This window comes from Somniosus microcephalus, chromosome 6 (genome assembly GCF_052327205.1).
Source record: "Somniosus microcephalus isolate GS21.2 chromosome 6, FLI_Smic_1.0, whole genome shotgun sequence".
Classification (NCBI taxonomy): Eukaryota; Metazoa; Chordata; class Chondrichthyes; order Squaliformes; family Somniosidae; genus Somniosus; species Somniosus microcephalus.
In genome coordinates this window covers 21,851,211-21,875,719 of record NC_140992.1, presented here as the reverse complement: position 1 = coordinate 21,875,719, position 24,509 = coordinate 21,851,211, and the positions used below count along the sequence as shown (strand labels likewise).

Genomic DNA, 24,509 nt, shown 5'->3' with positions numbered 1-24,509 from the left:
GGAGGCGATAATTAGCGCCAGGCGCTAAACTTTGCGCACGGCCGATAATAGCGCCCCAAACGGGGCGATACTGAATTTTTCCCCCCTAGATTTTCCACCTTCCCCACTCACTCATTGTTCAGTAGATCTGGGACAGACAGAAGCAGAAAGCAACTCGCCACATTCTGCTAACTCCTCACGGCCTTACATAGAACGACATAGAATGTACAGCAGAGAAACAGGCCATTCGGCCCAACTAATCTGTGCTGGTGTTTATACTCCACATGAGTCACCGGTGGCCAATCCGATTGGGGGAAGCAGTCATGTTTCCTCCAACTTGAACTGTTTGACGCCGGATGTTGGGCTGCCCGGTAAAGTCTGGCATCTAGCATCTGGAGGTCAGCGAAGGGAGTATTAGGAAAACTTGAGGAGGGGGCTGTGCAAGCACTCTCAGAGCGCATCCCAGCACAGGTCCCATCTAGGAAAGGAAAAGAAGGAATTTAAAAGTTTTTTTTAAAATATAAATGAATGGGCAGCATTCTGCAGTGGCTAGCTCCAGAGGACCCGAAGGCCTTTTGCAACAGATCGCCACCACCAGACTGGCATGACACGCTGGAAGAAATATGGCCAGGGTCAGCGGGGCATTGTGGGGGTGGACACCAGAGGTGCGGCCCAACAAAGGAAGGGGTGGCCGGGGGGGCAGGAGTGGAAAGTGTAGGCCAGCAAGTCTATTGACAACAATGTCCACACTCCAGGAGCTCTCTGTGTTTTAGCTCAGAACACGCCTGTACTGAAAGTGATGGGAAAATGTTATGACTGTTGGGTTCTACGTGGGAGCGCTTCAAATAAAGATACCAGCCAATCTTCAGTTTGATTTTTTTAAATGACCACTGTGGGGCACATGCATGGAAAGACTCAACCAGTCATTAATGCTTTTCATTCAGAACAGCATACAAGTACTGCAGAGGTCAGCAAAGTACAGTGCACCACCACCTCAAAAACCATGGATGCATTGACTGAATTCTCATGTACGGACCTAAAGTGGAAAATGATGTTTGAGGCTGCTGTTTGTCGACTTGAATCTCTGCCCCAGGCCCATCAATAGTGAATATAATAACTCCGAACATACCATGCTTTTGGTTGCTCTCAATAAAATCTTCACCCGTTTTGTCGACTTGTTTCGGTGTGAAGCAATAAGTTTTAATATTTTCATCCAGGTACCATGACTCATTCTCATCAAAAACTAAAAAGAGAAGAGCAAATTCTTGTAGCTGTTTCTTCTTCAAACCAATTGTTTCGAGGAAGTTTTTGCGACAAGTGACCAGAGTCCCCACCAGACCGCTGTTCATATCCTGCACCAAAGGGAAAAGGAATCATAGAATGATACAGCACAGAAGGAGGCCATTCTGCCCATTGTGCCTGTGCCAGATCTTTGGTAGAGCGATCCAATTAGTCCCGCTCTTTTCCTCGTAGCCCTGCACATGTTCTCCCTTCAACTACTTATCCAATTCCCTTTTGAAAGTTACTATTGAATCTGCTTCCACCGCCCTTTCAGGCAGCGCATTCCAGATCACAACAGCTCGCTGTGTAAAAAAAATGTCTCCCCATGTCGCTTCTGGTTCTTTTGCCAATCACCTTAAAGGAATTACGTAGAATTACATAAAATATACAGCACAGAAACAGGCCATTCGGCCCAACCAGTCCATGCCGGAAGTGTGAGAACTCTACACATTTCATTTAAAATAAATGAGCTTCAATACGCCAATCCATTAATGATTCATCCGAAGACAATGAATAGCACTGTGTGTAAAATGAGGGTTAATAGATAAGCATCAATTAGTATCAAAGCAAAGGTTCAATCAAGTGGTTCTTAAGGTGTCATAGACTGTGAGAGAAGTTCAATACTCAGAATTGTAATTTTGCTCATTGTTTACTTGTCCTTTACAATATGAACTCTACATTCTATTGTTTTTAAAGAAGGATTGTTACTTTTATGTTATTATTATTTATAATTCTATACTGGGGACCAGTGATACAGATAGATGCAGCAAAGTGTAGGTAAAGTTGTAATAAAGAGTGAGATTAAAATAGAAGCTTCAAAGCAGCAAAAATATTTTTCATCAGGGCAACATAGGAAGAGAGTTTCTGTATTTATGTGATTATGGATTTATTTTTAGTCAGTTGGGCACAGAAACCTATAACCAACAACAACAGGAGGAGGGGGAAGGGGAGGAAGGAGGATGGGGAGAGGGGGGGGATGGGGAAGGGGGAGGATGGGGGAGGAAGGAGGATGGGGAGAGGGGGGGAGGAGGATGGGGGAGGGGGGAGCGAGGAGGATGGGGAGAAAGGAGGAATGAGGGAGGAGGAAGGGGGAGGGGGAGGAAGGGGGAGGGGGGTGGAAAGGGGGGAGGGGCAGGGGGAGGGGGTGGAAGGGGGAGGGGCAGAGGGGAGGGGGTGTGGAAGGGGAGGGGGAGGGAGGGGGAGGGGGGTGGAAGGAAGTGGGAGGAAGGAGGAGGGGGAGGGAGGAGGATGGGGAGGGAGGAGGATGGGGAGGGGGAGCGAGGAGGATGGGGAGGAAGGAGGAATGAGGGAGGAGGAAGGTGGAAGGGGAGGGGGAAGGAAGGGGGGAGGGGGTGGGAAGGGGAGGGGTGTGGAAGGAGGTGGGTGGAAGGAGGAGGTGGGAGGAAGGAGGAGGGGGAGGAAGATGGGGAGGGGGAGGATGAGGAGGGAATGAGGGAGGAGGAAGGCGGAAGGGGAGGGGAAGGAAGGGGCTGGAAGGGGAGGGGGAGGGATGTGGAAGGAGGTGGGAGGAAGGAGGAGGGGGAGGAAGGGGGAGGGGGGAGAGAGGAGGATGGGGAGGGGGAGGGGGAGGGAGGAGGAGGAAGGAGGAAGGGAGAGGGGGAAGGAAGGGGGAGGAAGGAGGTGGGAGGAAGGAGGAGGGACAAGGGGGAGGAAGAAGGAGGGAGGAGGGGGAGAAAGAGGATGGAGGAGGGAGGGAGGAGGGGGGAGGAGGGAGTGGAGGGGGAGGGGTGGGAAGGAGGAGGAAGGAGGAGTGGGAGGGGGGAGGATGGGGAGGAAAGAGGATGGGGAGGGGGGAGTGGGGAGGAAGGAGGATGGGGAGGGGTAGGATGGGGTGGGGGGAGGATGGGGAGGGGGAGGATGGGGAGGGGAGGATGGGGAGAGGGGAGGATGGGAGGGGGGAGGAGTGGGAGGGGGAGGATGGAGGAGGGTGGAGGATGGAGGAGGGGGGAGGATGGGGAGGGGGAGGATGGAGGAGGGGAGGATGGAGGAGGGGGAAGGATGGGGAGGGGGAGGATGGAGGAGGGGGAGGATGGGGAGGGGGAGGATGGAGGAGGGGGAGGATGGGGAGGGGGAGGATGGAGGAGGGGGGGAGGACAGGGAGGGGGAGGATGGAAGAGGGGGAGGATGGGGAGGGGGAGGATGGGGATGGGAGGGGGAGGATGGGGAGGGGGGAGGATGGGGAGGGGGAGGATGGGGAGGGGGAGGATGGAGGAGGATGGGGAGGGGGAGGATGGGGAGGGGGAGGATGGAGGAGGGGGAGGAGGGGGAGGGGGAGGATGGAGGAGGGGGGAGGATGGGGAGGGGGAGGATGGGGAGGGGGAGGATGGAGGAGGGGGGAGGATGGGGAGGGGGAGGATGGGGAGGGGGAGGATGGGGAGGGGGAGGATGGGGAGGGGGAGGATGGAGGAGGGGGAGGATGGGGAGGGGGAGGATGGAGGAGGATGGGGAGGGGGAGGATGGGGAGGGGGAGGATGGAGGAGGGGGGAGGATGGGGAGGGGAGGATGGGGAGGGGGAGGATGGAGGAGGATGGGGAGGGGGAGGTGGGGAGGGGGAGGATGGAGGAGGGGGAGGATGGGAGGGGGAGGATGGGGAGGGGGGAGGATGGGGTGGGGGAGGATGGGGAGGGGGAGGATGGGGTGGGGGGAGGATGGGGAGGGGGAGGATGGAGGAGGATGGGGAGGGGGAGGATGGGGAGGGGGAGGGGGGAGGATGGGGAGGGGGAGGATGGAGGAGGGGGAGGATGGAGGAGGGGGAGGATGGGGAGGGGGGAGGATGGAGGAGGGGGAGGATGGGGAGGGGGGAGGATGGGGAGGTGGAGGATGGAGGAGGGGGGAGGATGGGGAGGGGGAGGATGGGGAGGAGGAGGATGGGGAGGGGGGAGGATGGGGAGGGGGGAGGATGGGGAGGGGGAGGATGGAGGAGGGGGGATGGGGAGGGGGGAGGATGGGGAGGGGGAGGATGGGGAGGGGGGAGGATGGGAGGGGGTGGATGGGGAGGGGGAGGATGGGGAGGGGGAGGATGGGGAGGGGGGAGGATGGGGAGGGGGAGGATGGAGGAGGGGGAGGATGGGGAGGGGGGAGGATGGGGAGGGGGGAGGAAGGCAGGGAGGAGGGGGAGCAGGTGGATGGGGAAGAAAGGGGAAGGAAGGGGAGAGGAGGGGAGGGAAGAGGAGGGGAGGCAGCAGGAGAAGGGGGAGAGGACATAGACCAGGCACCACCACAGTTGAAAAAAGTAAGAGAGATGAGTAAATATAACATTTATGATGAGGTGTTGCTGAACTTGCATTTTAAAAGCCTTTATAGATTATAATAGAAGGAAGGAAAATAAATGATTAAGAAGTTCCACAGTTTTGAAGTCCTGGGAAGGAATGAGTTGGAAATGGAGCCATAGGTCTTAACTTCAACACGTATGGATAAAGGGAGAAGGTTGAATGAGTGGAAGAAGAGAAGAAAGTTCAAAGGGGCAATGACTATAGATATTTACTGTTGGTCAGTTTAACTTGATTCTGTATTCTTGCTGTACCTTAATTGGATCTACAGTTGAGTAATATATCCAAGGAATGCAACGAGATTCCCCATCATCAGGACCGGATCTATCAGGAATCTTCCAAATATATGTTTCCGTCTCACCTACAAATAAAATAAGTTTAATCATGTACTGACTCACTTTATAGAGCAATTTCTACTCATACTTTTAAAAAAAATTGCACATTTCCAATTGTTTCTTTGTCAATACGACCCTCTGCCAACTCCAGCCGTAACTGCACATTTTCCACCACCAAAGCGATGCCATGGCTTGTTCTTCCTACAATGCATTTTGGACAGTGTAACATCACTGATGCTGACCTGCACTCTACAGGAGTCATTTTGTGAGGCTCCACCCCCAATGGTGATGGTGGGTCGCAGAACCAGCTCTGCAGTGAGCTTTGTCTGAGATAGGGGTAGTATTGAAGAGTTGAGTTTAAAGGGCACACCAGGATGATGGAACGGTGATGTATGTCCAAGTCAGAAACAAAGTTAATGTTACAGGTCGATGACCCTTCGTCAGAACTGGGGTTCTGACGAAAGGTCATTGACCTGAAACGTTAACTCTGTTTCTCTCTCCACAGATGCTGCCTGACCCGTTGAGTGTTTCCAGCATCTTCTGTTTTTATTTCAGATTTCCAGCATCCGCAGTATTTGGCTTTTGTATGTCCAAGTCGGGATAGGTTGTGGCCTGGAGAGGACCTTGGCGATGTTTTCATGGCATTGCTGCTCTTGGTCCTTCTAGGGGGTCACAGTGTAGGGAGCTGATGACAAAATAATCGTGGTGAATTGTTGCATCACTACATAATTTGCTGTGGGTGTCCTTCAATGGAAAACCATGGCCCCATATATGACCACTAGAAGGATCAGGAAGTTACATCCAAGGGCGCAATTACACAGTGCGTGGTGAACAAGGAACAACTTGCTCTTGAATTCACTGTGTGTATTTGGAGAGCTGGTTTACATTGGCTCTTCGATACCCATTCTCACTTTTTGTTTCCGAAGCGGTTTTCAAGCATGGTGATGTCCTGACGCCATGACAGTAAGCAGCTACTTGCAACAGGAAGCAAGAGTTTGGAACCCGAACAGCTGAAGATTGTGTTTACATTCGGGTCAGGAATATGCAGATTGGGTTGACCCCCAACCCCTGATCCACCCCCAACTTTGGGGGTCTTACTCTCTAGTTCCAAGTGCAACTGGCATTGGATCACTTTTCAGGTTTGGTGAGTAAAAGGAAACTTTAGCATTGCAGCGATCAAGTTGATACCACAGAACTCTAAAAGGGGGATTCAGAAGATGCTATTACAGAATAGGCTATAACCATAGGGAAAAGAACAGCTGACTTTACCTGGAAGAGTATATTTAACCGTAGGACTGTCTGTCTTCACTCCGTGCGCATGAATAGAATAGGGCCTTGAAGCCAGATTCTTGAATACAATTTTGAGCTTATCACTGACTTTTGCATGAAGTAGTGGGCCTGGGGGAGGAGGGGAAAACAAACAAACGTCAAAATGTATTTTTGGGAGTATAAGCAGAATCTATCGGCACATTTTGATCCATGAGCAAATCAGCCACAATTTAGAAATTTCAGGCACAACATTCACGCCATTTTCTGCAACACCAGAATTAAGATTCTGCAAACCAAAATTAAATTGATGACGTTAGAAATATGAATTAAGCAAATGGTATGTTAACATAACACTGGATATTAGCACGTTAACAGATGGGGGACATTATTGATGCAGAATGGCTGTGGTGAGATAAGAAGCCGTATAAATGTAAGTATCAATATCATAATGACATAATGTGGAGATGCCGGTGGTGGACAAATGTGAGAAGTCACACAACACCAGGTTATAGTCCAACAGCTTTATTTGAAATCACAAGCTTTCGGAGCGCTGCTCCTTCGTCAGGTGAAGTGAAGAGGTGCATATAGGCACAGCATATATAGTCAGAGAACAGTTATATGCTGTGCCTATATGCATCTCTTCACTTCACCTGACGAAGGAGCAGCGCTCCGAAAGCTTGTGATTTCAAATAAAGCTGTTGGACTATAACCTGGTGTTGTGTGACTTCTCACATAATAACATAGAACATGGTAGATTCTAATAAATTAGTAATGACCCAACAGCAAAATTTATTAAATAAACATGCAGAATACCTTGAATTTCCAGATGTTTTTCTTTTGCGTTTCTCTCCTTTTGTTTAGTAAATGTTTTATCGGTATATTCCCGATACACAACTTTCTTGTACTTAGATCCAATGGTCAGGTTTCCTTGGACTACGAAAGGCTCTCCAGGACTAAAATGGAAAGCACAAAAATACCCATATTAATAAAAGTGAATGGCCCAGAAATTCGGGTCGGGGGCTTCCCGCGGGTGCAAGCCTCCGACCTGCACTTACCTAGCGCGCCGGCCGTTGAGCTGTGGGCCCGCGTGGGATTCCGATCCTGGGCCTCCTCCAACTGCCGGCGCGCAGTGCTTGCGTATCCCAGGGGCGCAGTTAGTTCGAAGCGTCCCCTGGGATCACGTGGGCCATGGAGAGCCGATGGCAGCAGGGAATGCTTCATTCATAAGTTTGACAGGAACAGCTGTCAAACCTATAAATACAGGTAGACTACCCTTTATCCGGACTTCCGAAAACCGAAACCCTCTAAAAACCGAAGGTTTTTTCGTTCAGCGTAAGTCGTGCGTACGACTTACGCTGAACGAAAAAACCTTCGGTTTTTAGAGGGTTCCGGTTGCGGAAGTTCGGATAAAGGGTAAGTCGTGCGCACGACCCCCCGCCGACCCCGACAACCGCCGACCCCCCCGCGGACCCCGCCGGCCCCGACAACCGCCGAACCCGCCAGCCCCGACAACCCCGCCCCCCGCGGACACCGCCGACCCCCCCGCGGACCCCGCCAGCCCCGACAACCGCCGACCCCGCCAGCCGCCGACCCCCCCGCGGACCCCGCCGGCCCCGACAACCGCCGACCCCCCCGCGGACCCCGCCAGCCCCGACAACCGCCGACCCCGCCAGCCGCCGACCCCCCCGCGGACCCCGCCGGCCCCGACAACCGCCGACCCCCCCGCGGACCCCGCCAGCCCCGACAACCGCCGACCCCGCCAGCCCCGACAACCGCCGACCCCCCCCCGCGGACCCCGCCAGCCCCGACAACCGCCGACCCCCCCCGCGGACCCCGCCAGCCCTGACAACCGCCGACCCCCCCCCCCCGCGTACCCTGCCGGCCCCGACCCCCGCCGACCCCGACTGACTTACGCTGAGCGTCAGCGTAAGTCGTGCGCACGACCCCCCGCGGACCCCCGCCGACCCACCTTCCGAAATCCGAAATTCTCCTTTATCCGAAACTCGGCTGGTCCCGAGGTTTTCGGATAAAGGATAGTCTACCTGTACTATAAGCCCCAAAACATCACTAAAACTTCAAATAATTTTTTTTTTAATCACATTTTTTAAATAACTATAAATTACATAAAATAACTATTTTAAACAATAATTTAAATTTTTGAAAAAATTAATTACATTTTCTAACGGGGCTAAAAATAAACTTAACTTTCTTTAAAGTATTTAAAAAAAATAAACCTATGGAAAAAATGTTTTAATTTTAATTAATTCACCACTTACCTTGTTAAAAGCAGGCCTTGCACCTGCTTTTTAAAAGTGTAACTGCTGGAGACTTACCCTCCCGGAAAAACCTGCAAAAAAAACTTAAGTTCAATGCGCACGCGCTGCCTCTCCAGCGCACGCGTTCGACCACTGAACCCCTTCTTTCAGGGGAATGGAAGTTCCGGTTTCCCGCGCATGCGCAATGCATGCACGAAACCGGCACTTTCGTTGGGCCTACGCGTGAGTACCCCATGCGTACTCACGCGTTGGGACCCGAATTTCTGGGCCAATAATGTACTCCAAAGTGATAGAACTTCAGTAGCGTTGGGTCTATTTTTGGGGTAAGTAGTGTCCTCTGGTTACCGCCCTCCTGCCAGTGGAAACAGTTTTGCCCTATCTACTCTATCAAAAACCTTCATAATTTTGCATACCACTATTAAATATCCCCTGAACCATCACTGCTCTAAGGAGAACAATCCCAGCTTCTCCAGTCTCTCCAAATAACTGAAGCCCCTCATCACTGCTATCATTCTGGTAAATCTTCTTAAGTCTAGTAAATTATAAAATAAAGAAAATACAATAGAAATTGTTTAAAAGACCACCTCAGTGGAAGTTCATACACCTTCTACAATCCACAGGAAATTATTGCAGGAAATGGGTTCCCAGCGGATCATTCCTAAATAGCAGACACCCCACTATTTAAAAAAGGAGGGAGAGAGAAAACAGGGAACTACAGACCGGTTAGTCTAACATCAGTAGTAGGGAAAATGCTAGAGTCTATTATAAAGGATGTGATAACAGGACACTTAGAAAATATCAACAGGATTAGACAAAGTCAACATGGAATATGAAAGGGAAATCGTGTTTGACAAACCTATTGGAGTTTTTTGAGGATGTGACTGGTAGAATAGACAAGGGAGAACCAGTGGATGTGGTGTATTTGGATTTTCAGAAGGCCTTTGATGAAGTCCCACATAAGAGATTAGTGTGCAAAATTAAAGCACATGGGATTGGGGGTAATATACTGGCATGGATTGAAAATTGGTTAACAGACAGTAGAAACAGAGAGTAGGAATAAATGGGTCTTTTTCGGGGTGGCAGGCGGTGACTAGTGGGGTGCCGCAGGGACCAGTGCTTGGGTCCCAGCTATTCACAATATATCAATGATTTGGATGAGGGAACCAAATATATTATTTCCAAGTTTGCTGACAACACAAAACTAGGTGGGATTGTGAGTTGTGAGGAGGATGCAAAGAGGCTTCAAGGCGATTTAGACAAGTTGAGTGAGTGGGCAAATACATGGCAGATGCAGTATAACGTGGATAAATGTGAAGTTTTCCACTTCGGTAGGAAAAACAGAAAGGCAGAGTAGTATTTAAATGGTGATAGATCGGGAAATGTTGATGTACAGAGGGACCTGGGTGTCCTTGTACACCAGTCACTGAAAGCAAACATGCAGGTGCAGCAAGCAGTTAGGAAGGCTAATAGTATGTTGGCCTTCATTGCAAGAGGATTTGAGTACAGGAGCAAGGATGTCTTACTACAGTTATACAGGGCCTTCGTGAGACCACACCTGGAGTACTGTGTGCAGTTTTGGTCTCCTTACCTAAGAAAGGATATACTTGCCATGGAGGGAGTGCAGCGAAGGTTCACCAGACTGATTCCTGGGATGGCAGGACTCTCGTATGAGGAGAGATTGGGTCGACTAGGCCTGTATTCACTAGAGTTTAGAAGAATGAGAGTGGATCTCATTGAAACGTATAAAATTCTGACAGGGCTAGACAGCCTGATGCAGGGAGGATGTTTCCCCTGGCTGGGGGGTCTAGAATGAGGGGTCACAGTCTCAGGATAATGGGTAGGACATTTAGGACTGAGATGAGGAGAAATTTCTTCACTCAGAGGGTGGTGAACCTGTGGAATTCTCTACCACAGAAGGCTGTGGAGGCCAAGTCATTGAATATATTTAAGAAGGAGATAGATAGATTTCTAGACACAAAAGGCATGAAGGGGTATGGGGAGAGAGCGGGAATATGGTATTGAGATAGAGGATCAGCCATGATCATATTGAATGGCGGAGCAGGCTCGAAGGGCCAAATGGCCTACTCCTGCTCCTATTTTTCTATGTTCTATGTTAGCTACATCTCGCATAAGTGGCTTTTTAAAAAAAACATTTTTTTATTCGTTCATGGGATCTGAGCATCGCTGGCAAGGCCAGCATTTATTGCCCATCCCTTGTTGCCCTTGAGAAGGCGGTGGTGAGACGCCTTCTTGAACCACTGCAGTCCGTGTGGTGAAGGTACTCCCACAGTGCTGTTAGGTAGGGAGTTCCAGGATTTTGACCCAGTGACAATGAAGGATCGGCGATATATTTCTAAGTCAGGATGGTGTGTGATTTGGAGGGGAACTTGGAGGTGGTGGTGTTCCCATGCGCCTGCTGCCCTTGTCCTTCTAGGTGGAAGAGGTCGCGGGTTTGGGAGGTGCTGCTGAAGAAGCCTTGGCGAGTTGCTGCAGTGCATCTTGTAGATGGTACACACTGCAGCCACGGTACGCCGGTGGTGGAGGGAGTGAACGTTTAAGATGGTGGATGGAGTTCCAATCAAGCGGACTGCTTTGTCCTGGATGGTGTTGAGCTTCTTGAGTGTTGTTGGAGCTGTACTCATCCGAGCAAGTGGAGAGTATTCCATCACACTCCTTACTTGTGCCTTGTAGATGGTAGAAAGGCTTTGGGGAGTCAGGAGGTGAGACACTCTCCGCAGAATACCTAGCCTCTGACCTGCTCTTGTTGCCACAGCAGGCTTGTACTGCACTTATTTATTTATTGGTTAGGAATTACCTTTCTTCATGAATTTGGTGCCTTTCCAGTTCCCACGCCCTTGAAGGTGAATAATCCCATTCAATTTCAACAGCTGCAATGTAGTATGTCTTTTCATGGTAAAAAACATCAGGGAACTGAAGCAAGGAGCATTTATTCACTGTGTAAAACTGCTTCATTCCTCCAGCATAGTGATCTGTTGTCTTGCAGGCTACTTCAAATTGTCCTGCACAAAACAAGGCAACAGAATATGGATCAAATCATTCAGAGGATGATTTAAAGATGTAATAAAACAGGACACAGTACCCAAGCTATCATCTGATTGGAACATTATAAAGTTTGATCAGAACTTCCTCTGACTTGCACCGATCATAAAGTCCTCCAATTGCAGCATCCAATTGTTTCTTAAGTGATTGCCTCTACCAGACTTTCTGGGAGTCCATCCCACACAGCCATGTTACATTGTTATAGTATCACATCGTTAAATGGAACTACTTTGGTATGGAACTACTTTGGTATGGTGTAGTTATATTGCTATGTGGCACACTGTGCACAGGCAGTGCACAGTGCAGCATCGGACATCTTGTATCACTCCGCACCATGCGGCAGCACAGAAACAAAGCAGGAATACAGCTAAGTAAAAGCAGTAACTAAAAATGAGCTAAAAGTGCCTGTATTATTTATAGTATAAGAACACAAGGAGACACAACAGCCATCACCGTCTAAGGGTAATTTTGACTTTGGGCGATAGTGTAAAACCGTTGATAACAACAAGAAAGAGAAGGGTTAGTGAGGACGTGAGGGAATAGTACAAAGGAAGGGGGGTTGAGGATGAACAAGATCAAGGAGGGGACTTATCAGGAGGGGTTGGTAGGAAGGGAGAACAACATGGGAGGTGATGGTAGCAAAGAATTCTAGAGAAAGCAAAAGGGACAGGGTAAAGCGAGAGTGGATGTGAAGGCAGCTCCTGCGGCCTACAATCAGAGCTTTCCCTGCACCTGCCACCGGAAAGCGCGACCTAGAACTTTCGGCAACATCTTTCACCACCGTGCCACCCATCAGCTCACAGAGAAAAGAAAGAGAGCAAACAGTAGCAGAAGCAAATCGAAGAGAGACACACAGATGAGAAACAAAAGAGACAGAAGCAGAAGAAGAGAAAGACAGAGAGAAGACAACAACACAACAGACAGGTAAGAGGCAGATTTTATCCTTCAACTTACCATGAACAACACCGTGGAGGATCTACTGGTTTATTATTATATATAGACTAATAGCTGACAATGTGTTCAAGACAATACAGTAGTTCAATATTGGAGACCATGACCCAGGACCAAGACATTGATAAAGAAAGGGAAAATAGAATATGAGAGTAAACTAGCGAAAGACATAAAAACAGACTGTAAAGGCTTCTATAGGTATGTAGAAAGGAAAAGATTAGCAAACGTAAATATGGGTGCCTTACAGGCTGAGACAGGAGAAATCATAATGGGGAATAAGGAAATGGCAGAGAAATTAAACAAATACTCTGTGTCTGTCTTCACAGAAGAAGACGCAAAAGACCTCCCAGAAATAGTGGAGAACCAAGCGTCTAGCGAGAATGAGGAACTGAAAGAAATTAGTATTAGTAAAAAAATAGTACTGGAGAAATTAATGGGACTGAAAGCCGATAAATCCCCTGGACCTGATGGCCTACATCCTAGGGTTTTGAAAGAGTTGGCTATAGAGATAGTAAATGCATTGGTTGTCATTTTCCAAAATTCCATAGATTCTAGAACGGTTCCTGCAGATTGGAAGGTAGCAAATGTAACCGCACTATTTAAGAAAGGAGGAAGATAGAAAATGGGAAACTACAGACCATTTAGCCTGATATCAGTAGTAGGGAAAATGCTAGAATATATTATTAAGGACATGGCAACAGGACACTTAGAAAATAATAATAGGATTGGGCAGAGTCAACACAGATTTATGAAAGGAAAATCGTGTTTGACAAATCTGTTATTTGAGGTAGTAACTAGCAGAATAGATAAGGAGGAACCAGTGGACATGGTGTATTTGGATTTTCAGAAGACATTCGATAAGGCGCCACACAAGAGGTTATTAAACAAAATTAGGGCTCATGCGATTGGGGGTACTATATTAGCATGGATTGAGGATTGGTTAATGGACAGAAAACAGAGAATAGGAATAAATGGGTCATTTTCGGGTTGGCAGGCTGTAACTATTGGGGTACCGCAAAGATCAGTGCTTGGGCCTCAGCTTTTCACAATCTACATCAATGATTTGGAGGAGGGGGCCAAATGTAATATATCCAAGTTTGCTGATGATACAAAGCTGGGTGGGAATGTAAGTTGTGAGGAGGATGCAAAGAGGCTTCAAGGGGATATAGACAGGCTAAGTGAGTGGGCAAGAACATGGCAAATGGAATATAATGTGGAGAAATGTGAAGTTATCCACTTTGGTAGGAAAAATAGAAAAGCAGAGTATTTTTTAAATGGTGAGAGATTGGGAAATGTTGGTGTTCAGAGGGACCTGGGTGTCTTTGTACACGAATCACTGAAAGTTAACATGCAGGTACAGCAAGCAATTAGGAAAGCAAATGGTATATTGGCCTTTATTACAAGAGGATTTGAGTATAAGAGTAAAGATGTCTTAATGCGATAATATAGGGCCCCGGTGAGACCACACTTGGAGTATTGTGTACAGTTCTGGTCATCTTACCTAAGGAAGGATATACTTGACATAGAGGGAGTGCAACGAAGGTTCACCAGACTTATTCCTGGGATGGGGGGATTGTCCTATGAGGAGAGATTGAGTAGACTAGGCCGATATTCTCCAGAGTTTAGAAGAATGAGAGGTGATCTCATTGAAACATACAAAATTCTTACAGGGCTTGACAGGGTAGATGCAGGGAGGATGATTCCCCTGGCTGGGGAGTCTAGAACCAGGGGTCACAGTCTCAGAATAAGGGGTCGGCCATTTAGGACTGAGATGAGGAGAAATTTCTTTACTCAGAGGGTGATGAATCTTTGGAATTCTCTACCCCAGAGGGCTGTGGAGGCTCAGTCATTGAGTATATTCAAGATAGAGATCGATAGATTTTTGAATATTAAGGGAATCAAGGGATTTGGGGATAGTGCAGGAAAATGGAGATGAGGTAGAAGATCAGCCATGATCTTATTGAATGGCGGAGCAGACTCGAGGGGCCGAATGGCCTACTCCTGCTCCTATTTCTTATGTTCTTATATAATTGTGCTGCGTTCTTGTGGTGCATATCATTGCCAGAAGCAGTTGGTTGAATTATAAACTTAGAAATTGGGAAAATTAGGTGAAAGCACAGGGCACCATTATGCAGGATATCACAAAGATTGAATAGAACAGGAAAGAAGGCCCAATAAATCAGTAACAGTGAGTAAGTGACCTCAAACTTGGGTTTGAAAATTCTGGTAGCCTGGTTTGTGTATGGCTGCCAAGCAAGGTCAAGATCAGGCTCAGCTTGATGCCTCGTGGTGGAATCATGGTTAATAATTATTGTCAAGGCTTCCTCAAGACTAACAGCCATTATTCCGAGGTACCAGTTGGTGTCCAGTGCTCATAGAACCACACGCCATCGGCAAGGAGTCAAAGACTTCAGGAGAGGAGCGGAGTGGAGGGAAATAGGCGAAAGGAGAGAAGAAAGGAAATTAATTTTTTTTAAACTATAAATTATAGGGAAAAAGGGAAGAGGATGGAAAGTAATGAGTTTGACAGCTTTGAAATCGTGAAAAAGAACACATTTGAGTGAGTCCTGGTCAACACGGTGAAGATGTACAGAGGAGGAGGAGCATGCAAGAAACCATAATCGAAGCATAGGAATGAGAGAAATGAAGAAAAGAAGCAATGATCTTAGCAGTCTCAGTAAGGTAGACAGAGACAAGAAAGGTTGCGATAGTGAGGTAGCCATCCAGGTTCATTGAAAAGCTTGGGTTTTTATCTGCCTTAGGAAGAGACTTTGGCCTAGAAATTCACTATGGCCCCACCAGCTGGCTAGCGCCCAAAAGTTAGCGCTGGGCGCGGAGCCATTTGGGACCGTCAGATATTCACTTTTTGCGCCCCAAGTCGGAACCGGGCGCTATTCCAGGGTGTGCCCGCCCCCGCTTGGGGCGCTGAAACTGAATTTCAGCGCTCTAGGCGCCGCTGCGCCACCCGCTGCGGAGCGGCAGGCTGCGGTACTGCAGGCCTCCTCTTTCTCTTAAGGGGGAGGTGCCTGCAACGGGGAGATCGCCGCTGGATAGTGCTGGCAAATGAGCCCGGCACCACGGAGAAGTGCCGGGTTCGCGGAAAGCAGCCGGCAATGCCGTGGGGGGGGGGGGGGGTGGAGGAGGCCGGGGAAGGAGGTGCGGGCAGGCGGCCGCCGAAAAAGCGGCCGGCCGCACCTCCACCTTAAAGCGCCCCACTAAGGCTACAGTACGGCCCCGTTTTCTGGTCGCTGTTTGCGGCCGCTGCGGAAGAGGCGGCCGCAACTAAATATGGGGATCGGGCCGGTATCGGGGCGGAACCGGGGCACTGCGCACACCGATGACGTCATCGGTGCTGGCGCAGCGCTAACGGCTACCGTCGCCATTACCGCTGCGCTGAATATCAGCGCAAACTCCTGTATTGGCGCAGAAGCCCTCTTTAGGCGGTAACTGGCCGCAAAGCTGGCGGCGCCTTACTGAATTTCTAGGCCTTTGACCTTTCCAACCATACCAGGAATAGTTTCTTTTTATTTTTTAAAAAGGGTCTTATGTATACCTTTATTAAAAGTGTCATATACAAAATCAAATATCTATATATATATGTTCTGAATACATGTTGCTCTACCTGCACTATCAGGCACCATGATAGCTGTGAGTGAGATGTGTGGGAACAGATTAGCCGTGTCTCTTCTGGTTCCTTGGCTGCGGAATGTGTTGCCCTGGAAGTAAATCCCATGGATATCGACTTCTGACCCAAGACCAATCATATGCCAGGACACTGTACTCCCTTTGCACATCACCAGGCCTGGTTGATTGCCGTACATGTATCCGTTGATTGCTAAAATCACATTCCAAAGAGGAAAATGAGAAAACTTCCTTAAAAAAGACAACATTTTTCAGACCATTCTTATGTCTAACCCATTACACAGAACACATCTTAACCTCACCTTCAGAGTGAATCTTTTCTGTGTGTTTGAACTGATGGCAAATCCTCACTGCAAATGTTACACATTACACAATAAAATGCAACAATATGTATTCGCTTATATCAAGTTATTTGACACATGTTCCTCCTGTTTCCTCTTGAATGCACCAGTCACCCACCATCTGAGAGGGTGAACAGTCGGCCTTGCCTCTAATAGTCCATTTACGAGGGATACCAGAATACATTTTCTGATTTTATCTCCCTCCCAGTGGGGTAGTGCCAGGTTGAATTTTTTTTTACTCAGCGAGTTGTTATGATCTGGAATGCCTGCCTGAAAGGGTAATGGAAGCAGATTCAATAATAACTTTCAAAAAGGATTTTGAAAATACACCTGAAAAGGAAAAATGTTCAGGGTTATGGGGAAAGAGCAGGGGGGAGTGGGACTAATTGGAGAGCTCTTTCTAAGAGCTGGCACAGGCACGATGGGCCGAATGGCCTCCTTCTGTGCTGTATGATTCGACGACTCCAATCAGGCAGAATGACTGAGATAAGAAATTTAATACATCGATCAAATACATATACTGCCATTCCAAAACTCTGCATGTTTGACCACCAATAGACTGCATCAAGCCACAATGAGCAGCAACATAATGAAATGAATTAATTTAATGAATGAATCTTTAAACAAATTCTAGAACACTAAACTTGTAACCAGTTTTTAAACATTACTTTTACATGTGTGAATTTTTGATTTTTAAATCATAATGTAAAATATTCAATCCATTTGTAGGCAATTTTTTGAAAAATCATTCACGGGATGTGGGCAAGGCCAACATTTATTGCCCATCACTAATTGCCCTCGAGAGTGAGTATACTTCTTTGTAGCGGTTTAGTACATTTCAGAGGGCAGTTAAGAGTCAACCACATTGCTGTGAGTCACATGTAGGCCAGACCAGGTAAGGACGACAGATTTCCTTCCCTAAAGGACAATTAGTGAACCAGATGGGTTTTTACAACAATCCGGTAGTGTGGATGGTCACCATTACTGATACTAGCTTTTCAATTCTTGGTGGGATTGTGAACTCATGTCTCACAGATTATTACATCCTACTGGATTATCTAGTCCAGTAACATTACCACTATGCTACCATACACGTCAAAAACTTACAGTGCATTTTGTTAGACTCTTGGAAGTCTTCATCCTCTTCATCTACAGCTTTGGGCTTGGTTGCAAACCTGTTGATATTGTCTTTTAAATACCAACTGAGATTCTCGTCAAACACTGTCGCCAGCAAATAGAATTCCTTGTCCACATTTTTCTGTGTCAGGGTCAGTGAAAAATACATAACATTTAAAGCCAGATGAATGAAATGAAAAACATTTCATTAAAGAATAAGATATTACTGTGTTGAAAGTCACAACTCTCCAGCGAACTTTTAACACCAGGCTTACGAGTCATAAAAACTTGCACGAAGTGAGGTCTCACGCGACAGATGTTACAATAAATTTATAAGTTCAAGTTTCTGAATGGTGAGATGCAGATTTGATTCCCCTCTCCCTCCTCCTTGGATTCCTATTTTCACTTGCATCATTGTGACAAGATGTCACATGAAGGACTGACACCTTAGCACATGGACAGATGGGGGAAACACGGCATGGGTAATCCTTAGACCTTGGGGACTTTTTAAAGATTTATTATATATATAAAATAAAAGACTTGCATTTGTAGAGTGTCTTTCACTACCTCGGGACATCCGAAAGTGTCTTATGAAGTACTTTTTTTGAAGTGTAGTCACTATGATAATGTTGCAGCCAATCTGCACACAGCAAGGTCCCACAGTTACATGATAATGGCCAGATCTGTTTTTTTTTAGTGATGCTGGTTAAGGGATAAATATTGGCCACTACACCAGGAAGAGCTTCCTTGCTCTTCTTCTAAACAGTGTCATGGGATCTTTTATGTCCACCTGAAAGCACAGACAGGACCTTGGTTTAATGTCTCATCTGAACGACAAGACCTCCGATAGTGCAGCGCTCCCTCAGTGCTGCACTGGAGAGTCAGCCTAGATTTTATGCTCAAGTCAATGGAGTGAGACTTGAAACCACAACCTTCTGACTCAGAGGCAAGAGTGCTACCAACTGAGCTATGGCTATACATTTACAAGCCTCGCAATTTATGTGATAGAATTTAGATGACCGGTTTCGGCTTCCACTCAATGTTGCAAGCCAGTCTCCCAACTGCACTGCTCTGGACAGAGGGATGGAACGGTACAGTTTCAAGGTTTGCTTACAACTTCAGGAGTTAGGAGCCAGCACAGGCGCTGTTGGATCCTCCTGATGAATTGAAAGGTACGCCACTATGGCATGCTTTACATCTGCCCCTCATTGTTGTTTGTCGGATCTGGCTGTGTGCAAAATGGCTGACACGTTGTTGCACATAACAGCAATCACTGCCTTTCAAAGAAATTCACTGTATGTGAAGCTCTTTGAGATGTCCCTGAGAGTCGTGGAAAAATAGGCAAATCTTCCTTTTCTTTCTTTAAGTACACTAATATTACATAGAATTTTTTTTACATAGAATGAATAGCACAGAAACAGGCCATTCAGCCCAACAGGTCTATGCCAGTGTTTGTGCTCCACATGAGCCTCCTCCCAACCATCTGCATCTAAACCGATGAGCACAACTTTCTATTCCTTTCTTCATGTGCTTATCTAGTTTTCCCTTAAGTGCATCTATGCTATTGGCCTCAACTACTCCCTGTGGTAGCACATTCCACATTCTAACCACTCTTTGGGTAAAGAAGTTTCTCCTGAATTCCCTATTGGATTTATTAGTGACTACTTTGGGGGAGAAATTCGGTATCGCCCCATTTGGGGCGCTATTATCGGCCGGGTGCAAAGTTTAACACCCGGCGCTAATTATCGCCTCCGACTGCAAACTTGGCCTCTATCGTTCCTGGAGGTAGTTTGAGCGCTAAATCAGGCGCTACACACCTGACTTAAGGTGCTAACGCCGGGGAGCGAGGCGCTACCTCGGAACGCTACCGAAGCTCAGGCGATGCCAGTTACCATGGAAGCCAGACAGACTGGCGCCGTCCAGTTCTTAAAGGGGAGGGGCCATCTTGCTGGCCAGCCGCACCCTGCTCATTGCAGCCTTGAATCTTGGCCTGGAGAGACCTCAAAAGCAATTGTGTTGGAAGCACTAATGGATAGGCCCAGGGAAAGAGCTCGGCGCTTAGGAACCTCAAAAGTGGTGCCAAGGGCCAAAACTCCTCAGGACAGCGTTAAAACCAAAAATTTTGCCGACAGAAAAAGGCAGGAATCGGCCGCCTTTAAATAGCGTTCCCCCAGCCCCTTCCCGACTGCAAAACGTTCCCCTCGATCTGTCGGTGCTAGCGGCAGGCGGAAAGGCAGGGGGCGCCACTCAATATCCGGGGCGCCACCGGGTCTTTGCACGCTCGACTGACGTCACGATCTGCGGCGCAGGAGATCATGGCGGTAGTGTTTAGCGCCGCGGCAAAATGTCTGGTCAATTTCGCGAGCGGCTCAAACTTCGCCGCGCCCGGGTGCTAGTTGCTTTGTGCCCCATTAGCGCTCTCTTAGGGCGTTAATGGGAGGCGCTAATCAACCGAATTTTTCCCCCAAATTTATATTTATGGCCCCTAGCTCTGCTCTCCCCCACAAATGGAAACATCTTATCTCCCTCTACCCTATCAAACCCTTTCATAATCTTAAAGACCTCCATCAGCTCACCAATCAGCCTTCTCTTTTCTGGAGACCAGAGCTGTGCACAGTACTCCAAGTGTAGGAGCAATATAAAATCAGCCTCAGCGTCCCAATGCATGTTTTATTGTAAATAATAAAAATACATAAAAGTTAAAGCACTAAAACAGGCCATTCGGCCCAGTCCACGACAGCACTTGCCCGACACGCGAGCAAATAGTTCGAATCACCTTTACCCGCTCTTCATCCAATCTAATATTGAATGTTGATTATAGTTTCTGCCTCAACTACTAACCCTGGAAGTGAGTTCCACAGCCTCACAATCTCTGTGTAAGGAAGCTTCTGCTACATGCTGTTCTAAATCTCTTGCATTTAATCTTGTATCTATGGCCCCAGTTTCTTGACCTCTCAACTACTGCAAACAGTCTGCTTCTATCTACCCTGTTCCATCCTTCCATCATTTTACACACTTTTTAATCATATCGCCCCGTAATCTGCACCGTTCAAACGGAAAAAGACAATTTTTGGAAAGTCTTTCTTCGTATTTGCATTTTCGTTCTGCAGTTAAATAAATCACTTCTTAGCAATTCACTAGACTAGAACCAAGTTCATTTCAGAAACAGGTGCTTAGTGACACTAACCCATAACTTTTGGTTGCACCATAGACAGAGCTCATTCTCCCCCAAGAAGGCAGGCAGATAACTTATTTCCAGGACTGTACCATTAGTGCTCTTGGACTTGTTGCCTTAAAATAAAATGACCAGCAGCAACTTGGGATGGTGCACCTACAAATTCCGTTCATTGCAGCCAAGGACAGCTATTCCCAAGGAATCGCAAGTGTGAGCTTATGTCCGTCCAGTCTGTGATGCTGCAGCATTATCAATCCTCATTCTCTCTCTCTCAACCCCGCCTTTTTCAAGTTCATACTCCTGGTCTCTGCTAGAGCCAGCTTTATTACATCAAAACTTCTAAGTAACAGAACTGTTCTGCAGCTTAAGTGATAAATGTCTTTGACACTTTGTCTCCATATTTATTGATGTTCTAAAACTCAAGCTCGCAATTGTTGCATCCTTGGCTAATATTTTAATTAGTACGGATAATATTGCACATCTCAAAGTGCCATTTTAAATGCAGGCACCCAAGCAAATATGGGTGTTGTACAATAACCACATCATATATTTCTGCAGCCTTCCTTATGTGACGTTTCACAAAAAGAATAATGAAACAAAAAGGGTCAGGAAAGGAACATGAAAACATGGTCAGAGAGAATGGTTTTAAGGAAGTTTTTGAAAGCAGGGAGAAAAGTCGTAAAGTGATGGGGCTTTGGACAGAGGACCGGATCATCGTGGCTGAAGATACAGCTGCTGACTATGGAATGAAGGAAACAGCTGAGGAGAAATAATCCAGAGTTAGAAGAGAGTGTACATGCAGGAAAACAGATGAAAGGAAATGGCAGAGGTAGGGTGGGTTACTTTAATTTGAACAGAAGGACAATGGTCTCCATATCTAACCCACAGGTATGGTAAACCAATAGAGCGTCACAAAGATGGCGATGGTGAGATTTTAAATATTTTAAAATTCATTCTCGGGATGTGGGCATTGTTAGCAAGGCCGGCATTTATTGCCCATCCCTAATTGCCCTTGAGAAAGTGATGGTGGGCCGCCCTCATGAACCACTGCAGTCTGTGTGGTGAAGGTACTCCCACAGTGCTGTTAGGTAAGGCGTTCCAGGATTTTGACCCAGCGACGATGAAGGATAATTGTGGGAGAGGACGCAGGCGTTCCGGATTAGGATGCAGGATGGAAGCCTGTACAGCATTGGAGAAATCAAGCCTCAATATGATAAAGGCCTGTCTTAAGCATAAATCAAGCCATCAGCACATACATTTTTTCCTCAATGCAGATTTTATATCAGTGTGAATCGTACCCATTTCTTTTTTTTCCAGTCAGCAGAATTGTCTGATATGTAGAAACTGAGGAGTCTCCAAACTGAACTACTGGGAACTCCAAATAAAATGGTTTCCATTTGCCTGGAGTTTAACCAGCTAAAACCATGGAGCTTACCAGCAGGTGGCGCTGGTAAAATTCCTGCTGCTTGTTTGGAGGGGTTGAATTTTTTGGGGCATTGGCATACCGAGTTATCTGGAGCCAATTGGGAAGAACTCTACTCCCTGTGGACAGGTCTCCCCCTGAAGGTTTCATCAATGAACCCAATTGGCTAGTCAATTATCAGCAGTGTCCTGGAGTACTGCAGACCTGCTAAGGAAAATCAACTCAGTTCCAATCTCCCACTTCCAGGTATGTCTTCCTGGTGCCAACTCGATCCCAAGGAGTCCTTGGGTGCACCATTTGTGATAATGCTTGCATTTATTTGGCACCTTATCACGTCCAAATGTCTTAAACACACTGAATTATTTTGGAATGTAGCAATTGCAGTCATGACAGATGTGAAAGAAATCGCATTAACTCTGTTGTGGAATAAGAATGAAACATTTCATATGTATGGATTCAATCCTCGTTAGTGTCACTCAGAGTCCACTTCAACAGTATTGAGGCTAAATCCCAGGCGTAGGGCTTAACCGCGGATCATCAACGAGCTTAATGTACCTGTTTCCCCTGAGAGTTTAGGGTGTTCTTTTTGCACACAATGAGAGGCCCAACCAGACCGGAGCTGCTGTCCTTTATGGAGTCCACTGCAGAGGAATAGAGGTAAGTCAGGCAGTCTGGCTCATTCCTGCCAGGGCCAAACTCCTCCGGAATTTTCCATTCATAGATAAATGTATGACCAGGGTAGACGTGAGGGGATCGAGCAGGTTGGCCCACAAATTCTGTTGGATACATTTTAATTTTGAAACCATTAAATTAAATTTCAAAACTCTTCGAAAGAGCCGGCGCAAACTCGATGGGCTGAGCGGCCTCCTTCTGTGCTGTACTACTCTATGATTCTATGAGCAACGTCCTTAGTTCTTTTATCGGCAGACATTTAAAATGTGTTCAGCAACAACCGTAACAAAACTTGTGTTTATGTAGCGCCTTCATTGTAGAGAAAAGTCCCAAGGTGCTTCTCTGTGGCCGAATCAAACAAAAATGGACGCCAAGCCAACAAGGCAGGATGAACGAAGGTTTGTTCAAAGAAGTGGGTTTTATGGAGAGTCTTAAGGGTGGAGAGGCAGGGGAGGTGTTTGGGGAAACAAATTCCAGACCTTGGGGCCTAGACTGCTGAAGGCACAGCCACCAATGTGGGGTGAAGGGAAGGGGGATACACAAACATCCAGAGTCAGAGGAACAGAGAGTTCGGGAGAGAGTTGTAGGGCTGACGGAAGCTACAGACATAGGAAGGGGTGAGGCCATGTAGGGATCTAAACACAGGCGTTAGAATTTTAAATTGGAGGTGTTGGGGGACTGGGAGCCAATCTTGGTCAGCAAGGACAGAGGTGAGAGGTAAGTGGGATAGGATATGGGCAGCAGAGTTTTGCATGAGCTGAGGGTGGAAGATGAGAGGCAGTCAGGGGAGCATTGGAATAGTCCAAGTCTGGAGATGACAATGGTATGGATGAGGGTTTCAGCAGCAGCTGCTTTGAGGCAGGGCGGAGATGGGCGATTTTACGAAAGTGGATGTCTTTGTGATGGAGAGTATATGGGGGTCAGAAGCTCAGCTCAAGATTAAATAGGATGCCGAGATTGGGGACAGTCTGATTCAGTCTGAGACAATGGTCAAGGAAAGGGATGGAATGGGTGGTGAGGGACAGAACCTAGGGCTGGGCTGAAAACAATAGCTTCAGTCTTGCCAATGTTTAACTAGAGAAAATTGTAGCTTATCTACAACTGGGTATTTGACAAGAATTCTGAGAGATGGTGGAGACAGAGTTAGATCTGAGTGTATTTTTTATTTGTTCATGGTATGTGGGTGTCACTGGCAAGGCCAGCATTTATTGCCCATCCGTAATTGCCCTTGAGTAGGTGGTGGTGAGACACCTTCTTGAGCTGCAGCAGTCTGTGCGGTGTAGTCAGCTTACATGTGGAAACTGACCCCATGTCTGTAAGTATTGTTGCCAAGAGACAGTATGTAGATGAGGAAGAGGAGGGGGCCAAAGATAAATCTTCAGGGACTCTGGAAGTGACACTGCGAAGGTGGGAAGAGAAGTCATTGCTGGAGATGCTCTTGTTACAATCTGCTAGGAACCAACCGAGGGCGCTCCCAATGAACTGGAGAATGAGGGAAAGATGTTGGAGGTGGATGGTGTGGTCGGCCGTGTAAAAGGCTGCAGAGAGGTCAAAGAGGACGAGGAGGAAATACGTAGTTCAATCACAATGTTTCAAAACCCAGAATCCTGACTGAATGCCGTACGTTTAGACTACATTAAGACATTCCAGCCCCATGTACAATCTAGTACCCTCACTAGAATGGCAGGACCTTCAAACT

The 24,509-nt window shown here is 47.4% G+C and overlaps 1 protein-coding gene across 2 annotated transcripts in view; it reads right to left on the bottom strand.

Moving 5' to 3' along the window:
• cp (ceruloplasmin) overlaps nt 1-24,509 on the bottom strand; it is a 75,205-nt gene that overhangs the window by 7,858 nt on the left and 42,838 nt on the right. Inside the window, exons 9-16 of one of the 2 annotated variants that reach the window (XM_085989830.1) lie at nt 22,694-22,914; nt 17,532-17,682; nt 16,064-16,276; nt 11,246-11,450; nt 6,968-7,107; nt 6,155-6,283; nt 4,805-4,911; nt 1,109-1,331 (exon numbers count right to left, since the gene is read on the bottom strand). In XM_085989830.1, coding sequence (XP_085845956.1) covers nt 1,109-1,331; nt 4,805-4,911; nt 6,155-6,283; nt 6,968-7,107; nt 11,246-11,450; nt 16,064-16,276; nt 17,532-17,682; nt 22,694-22,914 — 1,389 coding nt within the window. The remainder of the gene's footprint in view (nt 1-1,108; nt 1,332-4,804; nt 4,912-6,154; nt 6,284-6,967; nt 7,108-11,245; nt 11,451-16,063; nt 16,277-17,531; nt 17,683-22,693; nt 22,915-24,509) is intronic. The other variant, XM_085989831.1, reaches the window with a different exon arrangement.